Source organism: Tenrec ecaudatus, chromosome 13 (assembly GCF_050624435.1).
Source record: "Tenrec ecaudatus isolate mTenEca1 chromosome 13, mTenEca1.hap1, whole genome shotgun sequence".
In the NCBI taxonomy this organism is placed as follows: Eukaryota; Metazoa; Chordata; class Mammalia; order Afrosoricida; family Tenrecidae; genus Tenrec; species Tenrec ecaudatus.
In genome coordinates, this window is record NC_134542.1 from 2,941,515 (window position 1) to 2,955,643 (window position 14,129).

General features: G+C 59.6%; 1 protein-coding gene across 1 annotated transcript in view; it reads right to left on the minus strand.

Moving 5' to 3' along the window:
- Nucleotides 1-1,316: 1,316 nt before the first annotated feature.
- The window catches only part of RAMP1 (receptor activity modifying protein 1), a 39,735-nt gene continuing 26,922 nt past the window's right edge, over nt 1,317-14,129 (minus strand). Inside the window, exon 3 of the mRNA XM_075529483.1 lies at nt 1,317-1,823. Coding sequence (XP_075385598.1) covers nt 1,568-1,823 — 256 coding nt within the window. The 3' untranslated portion in view covers nt 1,317-1,567. The remainder of the gene's footprint in view (nt 1,824-14,129) is intronic.

The following is a 14,129-nucleotide window of genomic DNA, read 5'->3' on the forward strand; positions in this document are numbered from 1 at the left end:
TGTCCTCAAGCGACCTCCTGGACCTGGGCCTTCAACTGCATGGGCAGGAGAAGCTAGGGCCTGGCTGTGGCCCTGAGATCCACCTCACGAAGGTCACACTGGCTGAGGCTGCCCTGTCCACAACTTCAGGGGCGGAGGGGCACTAAGGCCAGGACAGCCCAGGCACCCACAGCAGTGAGTGGCCCCACAGCAGACCTGAGCGGTCCCATCTTCACTCCCCTCTGCCTCCTCCCATCTCACAGCTGCTTCCTGAGGACAAAGGGGTGGCAGTTTGCCCCGTGTCACATGTGGACGCCCGGAGTCCCTGCTAATAAAGAGCCACAGCCAGTCCTCCACAGACCAGCTGCCCGAGGTGGGGACCCTGTCCTCTGCAGGGCCCTACCCATTTCTGGGGGTGCTCCAGGCCATCTCAGCTGTGTCCTTAGAGAAGCTTCAAGAAGCCTGACTCAGGGCCTCTCTGGCTGGGGCACCACTGTCTGCAGGAGGGCCCGAGGCTTCTGGGGATTCTGATGGGGGTTCATGTCACCCCTGGTGGTGGCATGGGGTGGAGCAAGGGGAGGAGGCGCCTGGAAGGAACAGGGGTGGCTGGGAGAGTGGTGGTAAGCCTCAGCCCAGAATTCCAGAATGGATAGCCTGGCACCTTCGGGGAATGATGTGCTGTGGAGGGGGTGGCGGCGAAGGGTTGTGGGGGCTCTGCTTTGCAGAGGAGGAGGATGGGAGTCTGAGCAGGGCCAGCAGGGTGGGACTGTCCCAGGGTGGGATCCAGGAAAACAGAAAAACTAGAAGGTTCTACCTGTGAGCTCCCCACCCTGCCACATGCAGGGCCCTGGCCTGTGTAGCGTTTAGGGCTGTCAGAAGTTATGTGGGGTAACAGCACTATCCTATGATGGGGTCTCTCAGACATCGCCCCCTCTCCCGGGCCCCACCCCCTCTGTGGGGAGCCTCCTGCCTGACGGAGGAGAGATCCTAAAGGGAAGCTGTGTCTCCCAGGTAGTGGTCTCACAGCAACCCCACAGCCACAGAACAAGACACCGCTGGTCCTGCGGCAACCCCAGGATTGGGGATGGACAGACTGGGCTGCTTCTTGGAGGTCAATGCCAGCCAGCGCTTCCCTCCTAGTCTCTTAGCCTGGAGGATCCCCTGAAACCTGTTCTGCACCAGAGCAACCTGCCAGCCTCCATGGACAGACAGGTGGAAGCTGCACAGCAGCCACACGGACCAAGACAGGACCCAGGTCTCCACATGAGCGTTCTCCCCGAAACCACGTTCCCAGGGGTACAGCAGGAAAGAAGGAGTCCTGCTATGAAGGACACCCTTTAATCGCACACCAGCCCTGCACAAGGCGTCCCTGGTGGTCTTGAAACAGTGAGGGGGGTCAGGGAGCAGAACTGGAAACGCAGGTTCAGAACCAAAGGGCCGTGATGCCCCTTGCCTGCATCTCTGAGGGGGACCCTCTGAGACCCCGAAGCTCTACTTGTCTGCAGGCAGCGGGTCTCAATCCCTGTCTTGCTGGGGGCTAATGGGGCAGCCTGGTCTCCGCCCTGGCCCCAGGGGCTGCCTCTGGCCACTACACGATGCCCTCCCTGCTCTTGCTGCACCAGACCACCACCAGGGTCACCAGCAGGGTCACCAGGATGGGCACCAAGACGAAGGGACACAGGATGCTGTCCGGCGGGTCGCGCACGGCCCGGCCAGACACGGGGCAGCTGTTGAAGTAGTGCCGGTGGACGGTCACGAAGAAACGGTCCACCTCGGCGTTGGGCCAGAAGCACTCGAGCTGGTTGGCCACGTGGCGGGTGCACTTGGTGAGCTCACTGTAGGTGCTGTGGAGAGAAGGGCTGGCGTCAGTCTTGGGCAGCTCTGGGGGAGGTGGCTCTTGACAGGCACCTGTGGGGGCTCCCCAGACATCCTGCATGCATGTGCCCAGGCCACCAAGGAAAGCTGGGATTGCGGGCCATCTGTCCCAGGCCTGAGGGTGCCCGGGGCTGTGGGACCACACACTGGGCAGGTGCTGGGAGGGGACAGTGGGGCATCTGTCAGGCTCTCAGGCCCTTTGGTGTCCCTCTCTGTCCCTCAGCCTGGCGGATACCTCTCCAAGCATCCATGGTACTCATTCTGAGGCCGGTGAGTGTGTCCCCAAAAGGCGATGTCCAAGTCCTGACACTGGGTCCTGAACTATATGACCTTGGGTAGACACAGCGACTTGGGACATGTGAGCAGCCGGGTTAACCTGAGGTCCCACTCCTATAGGATTAGCCTCCCTATGAAAAATGGACGGGCCTGGTTCAGGTTGGTGAAACCACTCCATTATGTGGAGTCCGCTCCGACTCACGGTGACCCCTCCACCCCCGCCCTGTGAGTGGCAGAGTTGAACTGCCCCACACGTCTGTCCCTGGCTTCCCTGCCACCAACTAGCACAGAAGCAGGTCGCCAGGCCTTTCTTCCGTGTCAGGTGCCCTCGAGTTGGTTCCAGCTCTCAGTGGCCCCATGTGAGTTGGGAGGAAGCGCCGGCTGGTCGTGTGCCAAGCCCACTCACATTGCTCTGCAGAACCCGTCCATTCGGCCACGGGCCTCCCTCTTTCCTGCTGGCCCTCGGCTTTACCAGACACGGTCCCTCCCGACACGATGTCCACTCTGTTTCCAAGGAGTGCCCTGGCCACACTGCCATCTCTTTGCTCTTCGGCCCCGAACCACTGCCCGCGGAACCCATGCCAACTCCGAGAGATGCAGCAGCTCAGAGCAGCCCTGCTCCCGGGGGTCCCAGGCTGTCCGTCTTTTCATAACAAGGCACTCTGCTGCAAAGGAAGCTCCCTTGTCCCCTTCAAGTGTCTGTCTTCCCACGCATGTGGGCGGGAGCATTAGCCCACGCCCTTCCCCCCCTCTGGCCTAGGGAGGCTGATCAAGGCCATCCAGATGGAGGAGTGTCCAGTGAGACTGAGCCCACCCTCTTCCTCCTGGGGCCAATGGAGCCACCAGCCCCACCCTTCAGTGCCGAGCCCCCGGGGGCGCAAACAACTCCTGCTCCAAGGAGGTCAGCGATGTGCATCCAGCATCAGGCCTGAAGAGCTTTTTTCCTGTCTGTTCTGACAGACGGGGCCCCAGAGCCAGTGTCCACCTCTCAGGGACTGGGGCTACAGACCCAGGGCAGGCAGCAGCCCCTGACTCTACGGGCCTGAAGAGTGTTCCCAGAGAGGCTCTGTGGCCTCCGGACTGGCCAAGCAGAGCGGAAGGTGCCCCATCTTGAGCCACGCCACCCCAAGCCCTGCACTGAATCAGATGTGTGGAGCATCCCGGGATCACGACCTGCCTGCTGGAAATGTGAAATGCCTCCCTCCCCGCTGGGAAAGCCTAAAGCATCAGTGCTGGGAAGCCTGTGGTCCATGTCATCTGGTTTATTTCATCAGAGGGGACAGCTGAGGCTCCGCCAATGGGTGTCTGGTCAGCAGCAGGCCACTGGGAGAGAGGCCCCTGCTCAGAGCATGGCTGTTCCCGATGGAAGGGCCCAGAATAATCTATGAAACCCACCCTTGCCCTTGCTGTTCCCATCCTCCATGTGCCTTTCTCCTGCCCCTGAAGGAGTGCCTCTAGAACGTTCTAGAACTGGTGGTGCCATGGCTTGTGGGTGGGGCAGCTGCTAACCACAAGGTGGGAGGAAGATGAGGGGCAGCGCCTGTAAAGATTTACAGTCTTGGGCACCTCAGGGTGCAGTTTATCTACTCTGTCCTTATAGGGTTGGAGCCACAACTCGGGCTCGGCAAACTCCTGAGACGTGTCCCTCCTAGAAATGTGATCATCACCCACGAGCGTCTGTTTACAAGCAAAGGAAACACCGTGATCCAGACACTCTCCTTTAACCATCTCCCATGTTACTCCGGAGCTGCCCGGATGTCCCGCGAGGGCTGCCCAGGACCGCTGGTCTCGGCCTGGGACGGGGTCCGCTCACGCAGACTTCAAGTGGAAGGTGCCCGACTACTGAGGGGGGGATTGCCACTCCGTTAGGGGCCCAACCCCAGCCTTGCCACGATTCCTTTCTTGAAGTGGCCCTGGGGTGCCGTTCTATGGAGCTGGCCTGACACGGAGATAGAGAGTCGGGCGAAGAGAGGATGGCCCTCCTTGAGAGGGACAGATGGCCACAGCGGCTGCTGCAATGGCCTTGGACATCACAACCCTGTGAGGCTGGTGCAGACCGGGCACTGCTCCCTCTGTTGCACATAGGGTCCCTCTGACGTGGCACCAGTTGGAACCTGCCCCCACCTCCCACTCCCGACCTGGTGCCCTGAACGCACACGTCTGGTCTCTGAAACTGTGGGAGAACCAGCCTGTTGGGGAGCAGCTGTGGCACAGGGGGTCAGGATGCTGTGCTGTTTTGAGGGGCTGGACAAGCTTGGCGGTCACTCAGGTTGGAGAAAGGCTTGTGGAGGTTGGATCCCTGAGCTCCCAAGGCCTCTGCTAACGTTCTTGGGCCAGGTGGGAAGCTGAAGGCCCAAAGACCTGCTCCCCCACCTCTGTGTCACCCCTCCTTGAGCTTGCAGTGTTGCTGCCTTGCAGCCCACTCTTCTGTCTGTCAGCCCCCCAAGCTGAGCACACACTCTCATGGGTGCCACATTTGGGGAATGTGCTCTGGGAGCCCTCCCTGAAGACTGGGTGCCTCACTGACAGCTGTTCCGCTAGGTGACTCTGGGACCAGGACCCCCAAACAATGCCATACATGGGAAGTGTGGGTGCTCACTGGAAGAGTGTGGCTGGGATATCAGGGGACCCCCATTCTTGGCCCAGGTTCCCTTCCTTGTTGGGTCCAGGGATCAGTCAAGAGAGCTCTCCAGTCCAGGATGGGGTACCGTGGTGCCTTCCAGGATGACAGATGAACTTCCTGGGGGCAGGGTGCCATCAGCAGTGGAAGGCCACAGGGGCCAGCTTCAACAGGACCCTGCCCCACTGGCTGTCTTGGCCCTGGGGCCCCTTCTTCCTGAGACTCCCACCTGCTCTTGCTCATTCTGGGATGCTGCTGGGAAGGGAGAAGCCACCAGGGGGAGCTACCTCCCTGTGTTTCTGCCTGTCTCCCCTCTTTCTGCCCCACCCCCTGAACCCTACGCCATTCCTGTACCCCACATCCTCCTCCCCTCCCTCCTCACCTGAACCCTGGTGGGGTCTACTTTGGGGGTCTCCAAGTTGTCAGACTGCCCCCAGGCCAGGGGTCCTGCCGCCTCCCAGCCTGCCCCGAGGCCTAGAGTCGTGACAGCTGCTGAGCTCACAGCCCTTGTTGTACCACCCACGCTTCTGCCCAGAGGGTGGGCCAGAGCCCTGCTTCCAACTCTCCACACTGAATCTGGCTTCTCCGCACCCCCTCCCATCCAAACTCCAGCAGGTGCCTCTATCCCTGCCCTGCTGCCCGCCACCTCCTGGCCTCTCAGAGCCCCACAGCCCACTGTGTACGCCCCCACCCAGGACACACCTCCAAAGCTCCTGCCTCACCTGTGCTACAAGCCAATGCCTGTGTGGCTTCACCCCTCTGTCCTTCTTCTTGCCCCACCCACCCCTGCCCCTACAGCCCACCATCCACCTCCCCACCCAGGACGCACCTCTGAATCTCCCAGCACCATCAATCCTGCCCTGCAATGCTTCCCTCCTCACCTCCCCTGTCCCCTAGCCCACTGTCCTGGGGTGGTGAGGGGCTGGACCGCAGACACCCTGAGATATGCCCCAGCCCCAGCCCCAGCCCCAGACTGAGACGTGGCCTCTGCTCTGACTCATGCAGGGCAGCATCCCTGCCTGTGGGGCCTAATCCTCTGCCAGTCAAACATCAGGGACCCCGTGTGCGCACACACCCACGCGTATGGGAGTGTGTCTGCATGTGTACGTGAGTGCGTGAGTAAGTACGTGTGTGTTTCTGCATGAGAGTGTATCTGTGTGTCTGTGTTTGTGAGAGTGTGTATGTGTGGGTTTGCATGTCTGTGTGTGAGAGAGTGAGAGTGTGTCTGTGGGTCTGCCTGTATAAAACTGGGCTGCCAAGGTAGCAGGTCACCATGTGTACCTTCTGAGGTGCCTCTGGACAGGCCAGGGGTGGGGTCTTCCCCCCTCCAACCTGTGGAGTCTCCACATGCATGTACCAAGGTGGCCCAGGATGTCTCCTAGCTCCCAGGCCCAGGGTCTCCGATGTTTGTGCCTCAGGACCTTGGCTCACGCTGCCCTGTCTACTTGGAAAGCAATGAACGCCATCCTCAGAAGACCAAGCCCTGCCCGCCCCTGGGGTGGACGCCCCTTCCCTATAAGTTCTCCCTTCACAGAGGTGTTCTAGCTTATAAATCCCAAGTTCACTGCTGCTGATTATTTCTGACACAGAGAAATCCAACAGGACAGGGTAGAACCACGCCTATAGGTTTGGGAGACTGTAACATTTTTTTTTCCTTTTTCTTTTCGGAGACTGTAACCCTTTATGGGAGTAGAAAGCCTCATCTTTCTCCCATCTTTCTCCAGTGGAGCAGCTGGTGGTTTTGAACTGCTGACTTGAGGTAAGAAGCCCACCTCGTATCTACTATGCTGTCAGGGCTCCTGATATAGGTACTTTAATCCGCTGCTGGGATCCAGAACTCGGTGACAAACACTGGGATGTCAGGGACATCGCTGGAAGAAGCCAGCCCCCTGGTCACAGTAGGCGCTAATCGAACAAGAGGTGGTCAAATGAGCCTGGGGGATGAACAGGGATGGAACCGGAGGGCGGGGCTCCTCCTGGACGGGCAGTGCAGCTTGTCATCAAAAGTCATAGGCAGGACCAAAAGGGATGAAGGCGTCACCATAGTAGCACACTCCCCAGCTGTCACTGCCTCCAGCTGCAAGTGACACAAGACAACTAAACAAAGCCACCCGTGGGTGGCCTCACACGCCCCCAAACCTGAGGAGATAAATGGCGGTATGAAAAGGATGTGGGGCCCTGCTGGTGCAGTGGGCCGGGTAGGTTGTTGGTGCTGCTGACGGCGAGATCGGCAGTTGAAACCCACCAGCTGCTCTGCAGGGAAACGAGGAGGCTGTCTGCTCCCACAGAGACTCCGAGACGCGGAAACCAGGGAGCCCTTCTACTGGGCTCTAGGGGTGCCTGCAAGTTAGAATCTGCTCAGCACCAGTCGAGGGTCTTAGAAGGTAAGACCAAGGTGGCCCCGGCCCACGCCGTGGTCTTTGCAATCACCTCATCTGCATGTGGCAGCTGGGCACGGAGTCGGAAGACCTCGGAGGAATAGATGCATTAGAACGACAGTGCCGGAGAAGGCAAAAGAACCCGCGCATCTGTCCCGGGACAAGTTCAGCCAAGTGCTCCCTAGAAGGGAGGAGGGCGACGCCTGTCTCCCAGACTTTGGACATGCCGTTGGGAGAGAGCAGCGCCTGGAGAGGGGCATCATGGTTGGTCACGTGGAGGGGCGGCGGCAGAGGGAGGCCCTCACGGAGACGGACGGACACAGCGGCTGCACCGTGGGCTCAGGCACAATCGACTGAGGATGGCTACGATCCATTCTGCTCTGTGGAGGTCGGCTCCCTATACTTGATGACACCTCACCATAGCAACAAACCTGATTTAGGGGCCACAGCCTGACCGTTTGAGCGCAGTTGGCAGAGCGCGCTTTCCACAGGGGCAGGTTTTGGGGACTCTGCACGGAGCAGGTCTCTCGGAGCCGTTGGCCCAGCAGCTTGCGCGGGGGTTGTGTCCGTGTCCCTTCTTGGTTGTTCTCAGGTGTGCAGCGTCTTCATAAGGCTCCCCACACTTCAGAGACTACAGTCCAGCCCCCAGGTACATGGACTGGGAGGCCAAAATCTCCGTGGGACTCATTTTACTGTGGCATTTGCCCCGTGGCAGTGGCCTGGAAAGGGGCCTCGGTGTCCCCCAGGCCTGCTGGGCACGATGATCACGCCAGCCTTGGAAATCAATGTCCTGATCACAAGCACTGCAGGGCAGCGAAGAAATGCAACCAATCCCGGAAGCAAGTCAATCTCCCTTGAGTAGAACGTTAACAATAAGGAAGTAGAAAGGGAGGGATAAATGAACAAACAAACAGAACCCTTGGAAATGAAAATCCAGTTCTTAATTTGAGGGTGAAAGTAGGCTTTCAACGTGCCATCACAGACTCGGCCACACCGCCTCTCAGGACGGACGGGGCTCCCCACACTGAATTCCGTGGATCAGCGCACCAACTCTACCTGATTTTACGATTCTGCCACATCAGTGCGCCAACCAGGACACTGCAGACAGAGCACCAGAAACCCCTCCGATTGGCAAAGCAATTAAACCCACTCACAATCACTAAGCAGTGTGGCCACCGGAACTAGAGAACACACTGAAGTCAGCAATCAGTTCACTCGGCAGTGCACTCTAGAAACATGGCAATGAACTAGACCCGTTTCTGGGTTGTCTACGCTACAGAAACTGCAGAGAAGGCCGCGGGTCCACAGGAAGGCCGAGGAGAGGCCGTTGGAAAATGGGTAAGACATCACTGTGTGATGAACTGGGGTTCCCAGTGGCTCACGTGTTGGGCTGCTTCCCTCAGGCCACAGTTCAGTGCCACCAGCCTGCTCCGAGGCCTCCCTCCGGCACAGAGTGACTGTCTCAGAAATCCACGGGGGCGGTTCCACCCTGCCCTGTTTGAGTCGAGATCACTATCGAGTGCTGATCCCCGCCCCCAAGTCACCCCCTCCCCCCATGTAGAAAGATATGGCGGAAAAGGCTAAGAGGGATGAAGACCATACTTCGACATTATTCAGCTTCCCTGCAGCTGACACCGACACAGGCGCCCTCAGGCGTGTCAAGGTGGAACTGTGCTGGCCAGTTTTGGGGGCAGTAGATCCACACGTCTTTCTTCTTGGGCACTTCTGGGCAGGCTCGAACCTCCAACCTCCTGGTGTGCAGCTGAGCCCATTAAGCATTTGCTTAATCCAGATTAGATTCTGTTAGATTCCCCAAATCATGTTAAGGTGGTGGTGGTGGTGGTGGAAGTGGTGGAGATGGTGGTGGAGGTGGTAGTGGTGATAGAGGTAGTGGTGGTGGAGGTGGTGGTGGAGGTAGGCGTGGGGGTGGTAAATCAGACAAGCTTCTTGGTCATTTCAAAGAAACAAGCAAACAAGAAGCTGACCCCAAACCGGTCAGGATGGCATGCTGGTTGCTCATGCAGGACACAGCAACAACAGTGTCCCGTCCCGTCCCGTCGCCTGCAAGTAGAATACGATGCCCGTCTTGATAGGGCACTAGCTGGTTCAAGAACTGAGCTGCACCCAACACTTCAAACTCCGACCAAACCCGTGGGCAGCCAGTCGATTCTGACGCGTCACAGCCCTGGAGTCAGAGGGGGCCAGCCCTGGAGGCTTCCCCAGGCTTCACACATGACCTCCTTCCTCCCGAGGAGCGGTTGGTGGGTCTGGACCGCTGCCCTGCTCGCCATCATGGCACCACTGGGGCTCCTGGGGATGCTGTAAAGGGTGTGTGTGGGGGGGTCACCCGGACTCGACGGCAGTGAGTTTGGGGTGCTGTGTTCATCTCTGAAACACTTGCAAAAGTGCTCCTGCAAACCGCACCGCACTCTGCCACAAACCGAAGCAGCACACAGCATCCAACAACACTGGCCTCGCGGGTACGCACGGGGCAACACGCATTGAAAGGGCACCTGGCACCCGACCCATCTTGACAGTCATTGCCAGTGAGACACAATGGCAGAACCAGCACCCAGGAAGCACGGTAGGCAGCGAGGGTCCCATTCCCCGGCTGCCGCACCCACAGTCTTGAAGGCCCAGGGCCCCAGCAGCATGGCGCTCAGGGAGTCCCGAGGGAGTCCTCAGGCAGCCAAGCAGGGCTTCCCCTGTGGTGTCTGGGGTCTCACCCACAATGCCCTCAGAGGTCCAGGGAGACTGGCCGACCACCACGTGGCTTCCTCTTTTGGCAGCCAGGCCCGGCCTTCCTACAGCCTCAGGGACCCCGTCTCTACACAAAGGGACCTCAGACAAACGGAGAGGTCAGTGGTCTCTGCTGTAGGCAGCGTCCAGCCTGTTCCACCAACATGTGCTTCGACCGTGTCCCCCCAGCTCCGGGGGCTGCTGGGCTGGGGTTGGGGGCACCATTTCCAGGGACAGCATCTTCTTTGTGTCGCCACGCTCAGGGGACAAGGAGAGGACACAGGGGAAAGTCTTGCTTGTTGTCGGGTTAAAGATGTGACGCGTCAGCCAGCTGTCACTGCCCGAAAACATTTACTGGGAGGCTGCTGCCCGAGTCCTCTATAGGCCTGGACTCCCGGCACGAGGCAGGATGGGTGCAGATGGACGCTGTATAGTCAGGACCTTCCGAAGTCCATCAGGACCAGGGGGAGGCCAGACAAGGGCCAGGGTATGGTCACGACAGCAGCTATCTCAGCTCAGGACACGGTCAGCCTTCGATGGATAAAACTGTGTCCCCTGAAAATAAGTGCGGCCGCCGGAGCCCCTGAGAATGCACCCTGTTTGGAAACAGAGGGCTTCTTTTGTTATGCTAGGTGATATGTTAGGTGGTGCTGGTGGCGTAGTGGTTGCATGCTGGGCTGCTCTCTGCAAGGTCAGCAGTTCAAATCCACTAGCTGCTCCAAGGGAGAAAGATGAGGCCTTTTTCTCCTGTAAAGAGTTACAGTCTCAGAAACCCACAGGGCAGATCTGCCCTGTCTGGTCGCTGTGAGTCTGAAGGGATTCGCAGGCGGCGAGTGTGCTCATTTTCTTTGGAGGCTGTTTTCATCTTCCCTGGAGCAGACAGCCTCATCTCCCTCCCACGCAGCCGCTAGGGGATCTGAACCTCCGACCTTGCAGGTAGCAGCCTAACCCGACAGCCCCACCAGGGATCCTTGAGAATGAACTTGGCCCCAGGCCTTTCCCCACGCTGCACAGAGAGCCGCCCAGCCCCAGCTGGTCCCTGCTTCGTCTGTCTTGTCCCTCATGAGGGTCTTGTCCCTCTGAGGCCCAGTGAAAAGTGAGTGCCCTGTGCCCTACCTCAAAACTGTGACTGACTTTCTATTTCCTCTTCTATAGGGGGCAGCAGCCCTCCCCTACCACCCCCTCCCACTTCTATAAGGGGGTGTGTGGAGAGACCAGGACTGAAAGGGCAGGCAGGGAAGAATCGGGGTCACCGGCATTGTGGAGTCCGGGAAGGCAGGGCAGTGACAGCAGCTTTTGGAACAGGGACGGGGGGGGGGGGGGGGGTGGGGAGGGGAGTTCTCGGCTACTGCCAGCCCTTCCATGGTGACAGGGCAAGCTAAGGCTTTGACGGAAGGATCCGACACAACATGTGCCTGGTCAGTAGGACCCACCGCGGAGCCTGCTCTGCTCTGTCACCCCCCACCCAAAAGAGCAGCCAGCACACGTGACCCCAATTGCCTGGGGGTCAAGGGACGAGGGCTGGCCTGGGATAGTTACTATTCTTAACTTCTTGAACATTCCAGGAGAGGGAGGGTGAAGTCGGAGTTGGCAGCTGAATTGGAGAACAAGAGGGAGGGCAGCAACCAGTAGCGTCTGGACTGGGGGACGGGGATGGGGACAGGGTCCTGGATGGGGGCAGCCTCAGGCACCAGGGCTAGGACTCTCCGGAGCCGCATCCAGGCATTAGGCTTCGGGGGTTGGGGCTCCACCCTCGTCCGGAGGCAGCTACACTGAATGACGTCTATCAGCTCGAGTTCATCGTCTGTCCACACAGGACAACACTCATCCAACGTGGGCTTTCAATCAACAACCAGACTTCCTGGCACCGCGTCGCTCCCGCTCACAAATAGAGAACTGCCCGGAAGTGTTTCCATGGGAGCTATGCGGGGGCACAGGCAGCCTCAGCTCTCTTCTCTGCGGAGAGCCCCCTGGGGGCCGCCATCCCTAAGTGGGGAGCAGCCCCAGGCCCATTGCTTTCCCCTGAGCCACCCACTCTAGGGGGTCCCTGCAGGTGGTGCTCCTGAGAGTGCCCAGGGACCCTGCACCTTTCCTCAGAGCCCCAGGCACGACTTGCTCAGCCCTTTGGCGCTGTGTCCCCTGAGTGTGTCCTCCTGGCCTTCCTTCCTGCACCATGGCCTTGAGTGGTGGGCAGCTTCTCTGCCCGTGCAGCATATCCATGCAGCGTGCCCAGGCCCTATTGTCCAGTGGGCTCCTGACCAGGGGAAGCAATGAAGGAATGAATGAATGAAGGCAACAGCAGTGCTGTCTGAGCTCTGAGGCCACCAGAGGGTGCCTCTTTGCATGCCTGCCCCGGGCAAGTCAGTCTAGGCCCCCCAGAGAGGAGATGTGGAGGCCGCTGCCCCTTGGCGCTTGAACGGCATGGAAGCCCCATGGGGGAGAGGGGTCCTGGGGGCCTGTGTGGCTCCTGTCTGGGTACCAGGTCTGCAGGGCGGGGTCCCAAGCCCTCATGTCTGGACCTCCTCTAACATACCCTTGTGCCACCTCCACCCAACCCTGCCACTGGGAATGCCCCCTGGGAGGTAAGCTCATGGAGAACACCATGGGGAAGGTCCCCCAGGTCTGAAGTACAGATTCCTGTAAGTAGCTCTGGGGGCGGGCAACGAGGGGATGGGGGAGGGGTGGCAGGCTGGGGAGGGGTCCTCCTGGTGCCTCTGTGGATAGGGGAGGGCACCCTCCTCCTCCAGGTGGGGTGCAGCTTGAGGCAGCAGAGCCTGAGCTGGCCTCTAGGCCCTTCAGTGGGTCAGACCCAGCTGGTGTGTTGCACAGGAGCCAGTGGAGAAGCACCCCACCCAACCGGGACAGAGGTGGACACAGGAATGCTCCAGGCCTGCACGGAGAGGCAGCCAATCAAGGGGAGCACTACCCCATCCAGGGGACACCTGCCCCCTCGGTGGCCGATAGCTCAGCAGCTCACACCCAGCAAGACTGTAATCCCAGGGGGCAGGGGACTGGGCTGCTGGGTGTCCATTCTGGAGAGCCTAGGCTTGGGGACAGCTGGTGCCTTGTCCTGGACGCGCTCGGAATGACAAAGGGTCATTCCACCTGGCAGTGGTCCACCGTGCCAGGAGCCCAGCCAGGAGGACATGTCAGCCCACACAGCAGGATATCCACTGGTCCAGAATGAAGTAAGACTCAGCTCACTTTGGTGGGGGGCGGCTAGGCCAGAGCCCCCCACTACCTTTGAGCATTAGAGATGGAAAAGCCAGGCCAGAATGCTATACCTGCTCCCAGACAAGGGACTGGAGCCCTGGAGTGGCCTGGGACATTGGCGGGCCTTTTCTGGAGACAGTTCCCCGGGCATGGCCATTTTATGAGGGGCTGGCAGGCATCACCGCACCCGGGCGCAGTTCCCCATGGGGGGTGGCTGGCCTAGAACACCCAGGGGACTCCGGGCATCATTTTATTCTTCAAAGGCCTTTGAGCGGCCATCAGCCACCCTTCTGCTAGCACCTTTGCTTCCAGAGCCACCCAGGGGGATTGTCAAGGGGACCACCCACCCCTGTGAGTCACCTGCTCTGGAGAGCTCTGCTGTCAGCACCCACCTAGGTGATGTCACAGCAGAATCTGGGTGCAGGCTCTGGGGTGCCCCTTCACTCCCCCTTTTCCTGGCCTCCATCCCCCAGGAGAGAGACATGGCCAGGCAGTGGCCTGGTGGGTAGTGTGGGGTGTGGGGAGCAGAGGGGAGAACCTGGCAGTAGGATGGCTCGAGGGACACAGAGCAAGCTTGGCTGAATAAAGGGGATCACAGGACAGCTCACTGCCCCCTCCAGAGGGACAGCTGAGACGGCTCCTCTGTGCCCTCACAACTTCCTTCCATGTCCGGCCACCTGTCAGGGTATCCCCTGCCAGGTTCCTGTGGGGCAGCTTTGAACCAGGTAGAGGATTAGAGCCTGAGAGGGGGGCACAGATCCATTAGCAGCTAGGGTCCCCCAGGGGAGGGGGGCTGACAGCACGGTAGCCAGGCCCCACACCTCACCTTGGAGGCTGCGTGCAGCATGGGCAAGAGTGACCAGCAAAGATGTCCCAGGGACCAGCACTGTCAGCCCAAACCCAACGCACTGCCTCAGAGTCCATTGGGGCTCACAGTGACCCTGCTGCTACCAGCCTCATCTTTTTCCCTCAGAGAGGTTGGTGGGCTTGAACTACTGACCTTGCAGTTTCTAGCCAAGAGTCTTAACCATTGTGCCACTAGGGACCCT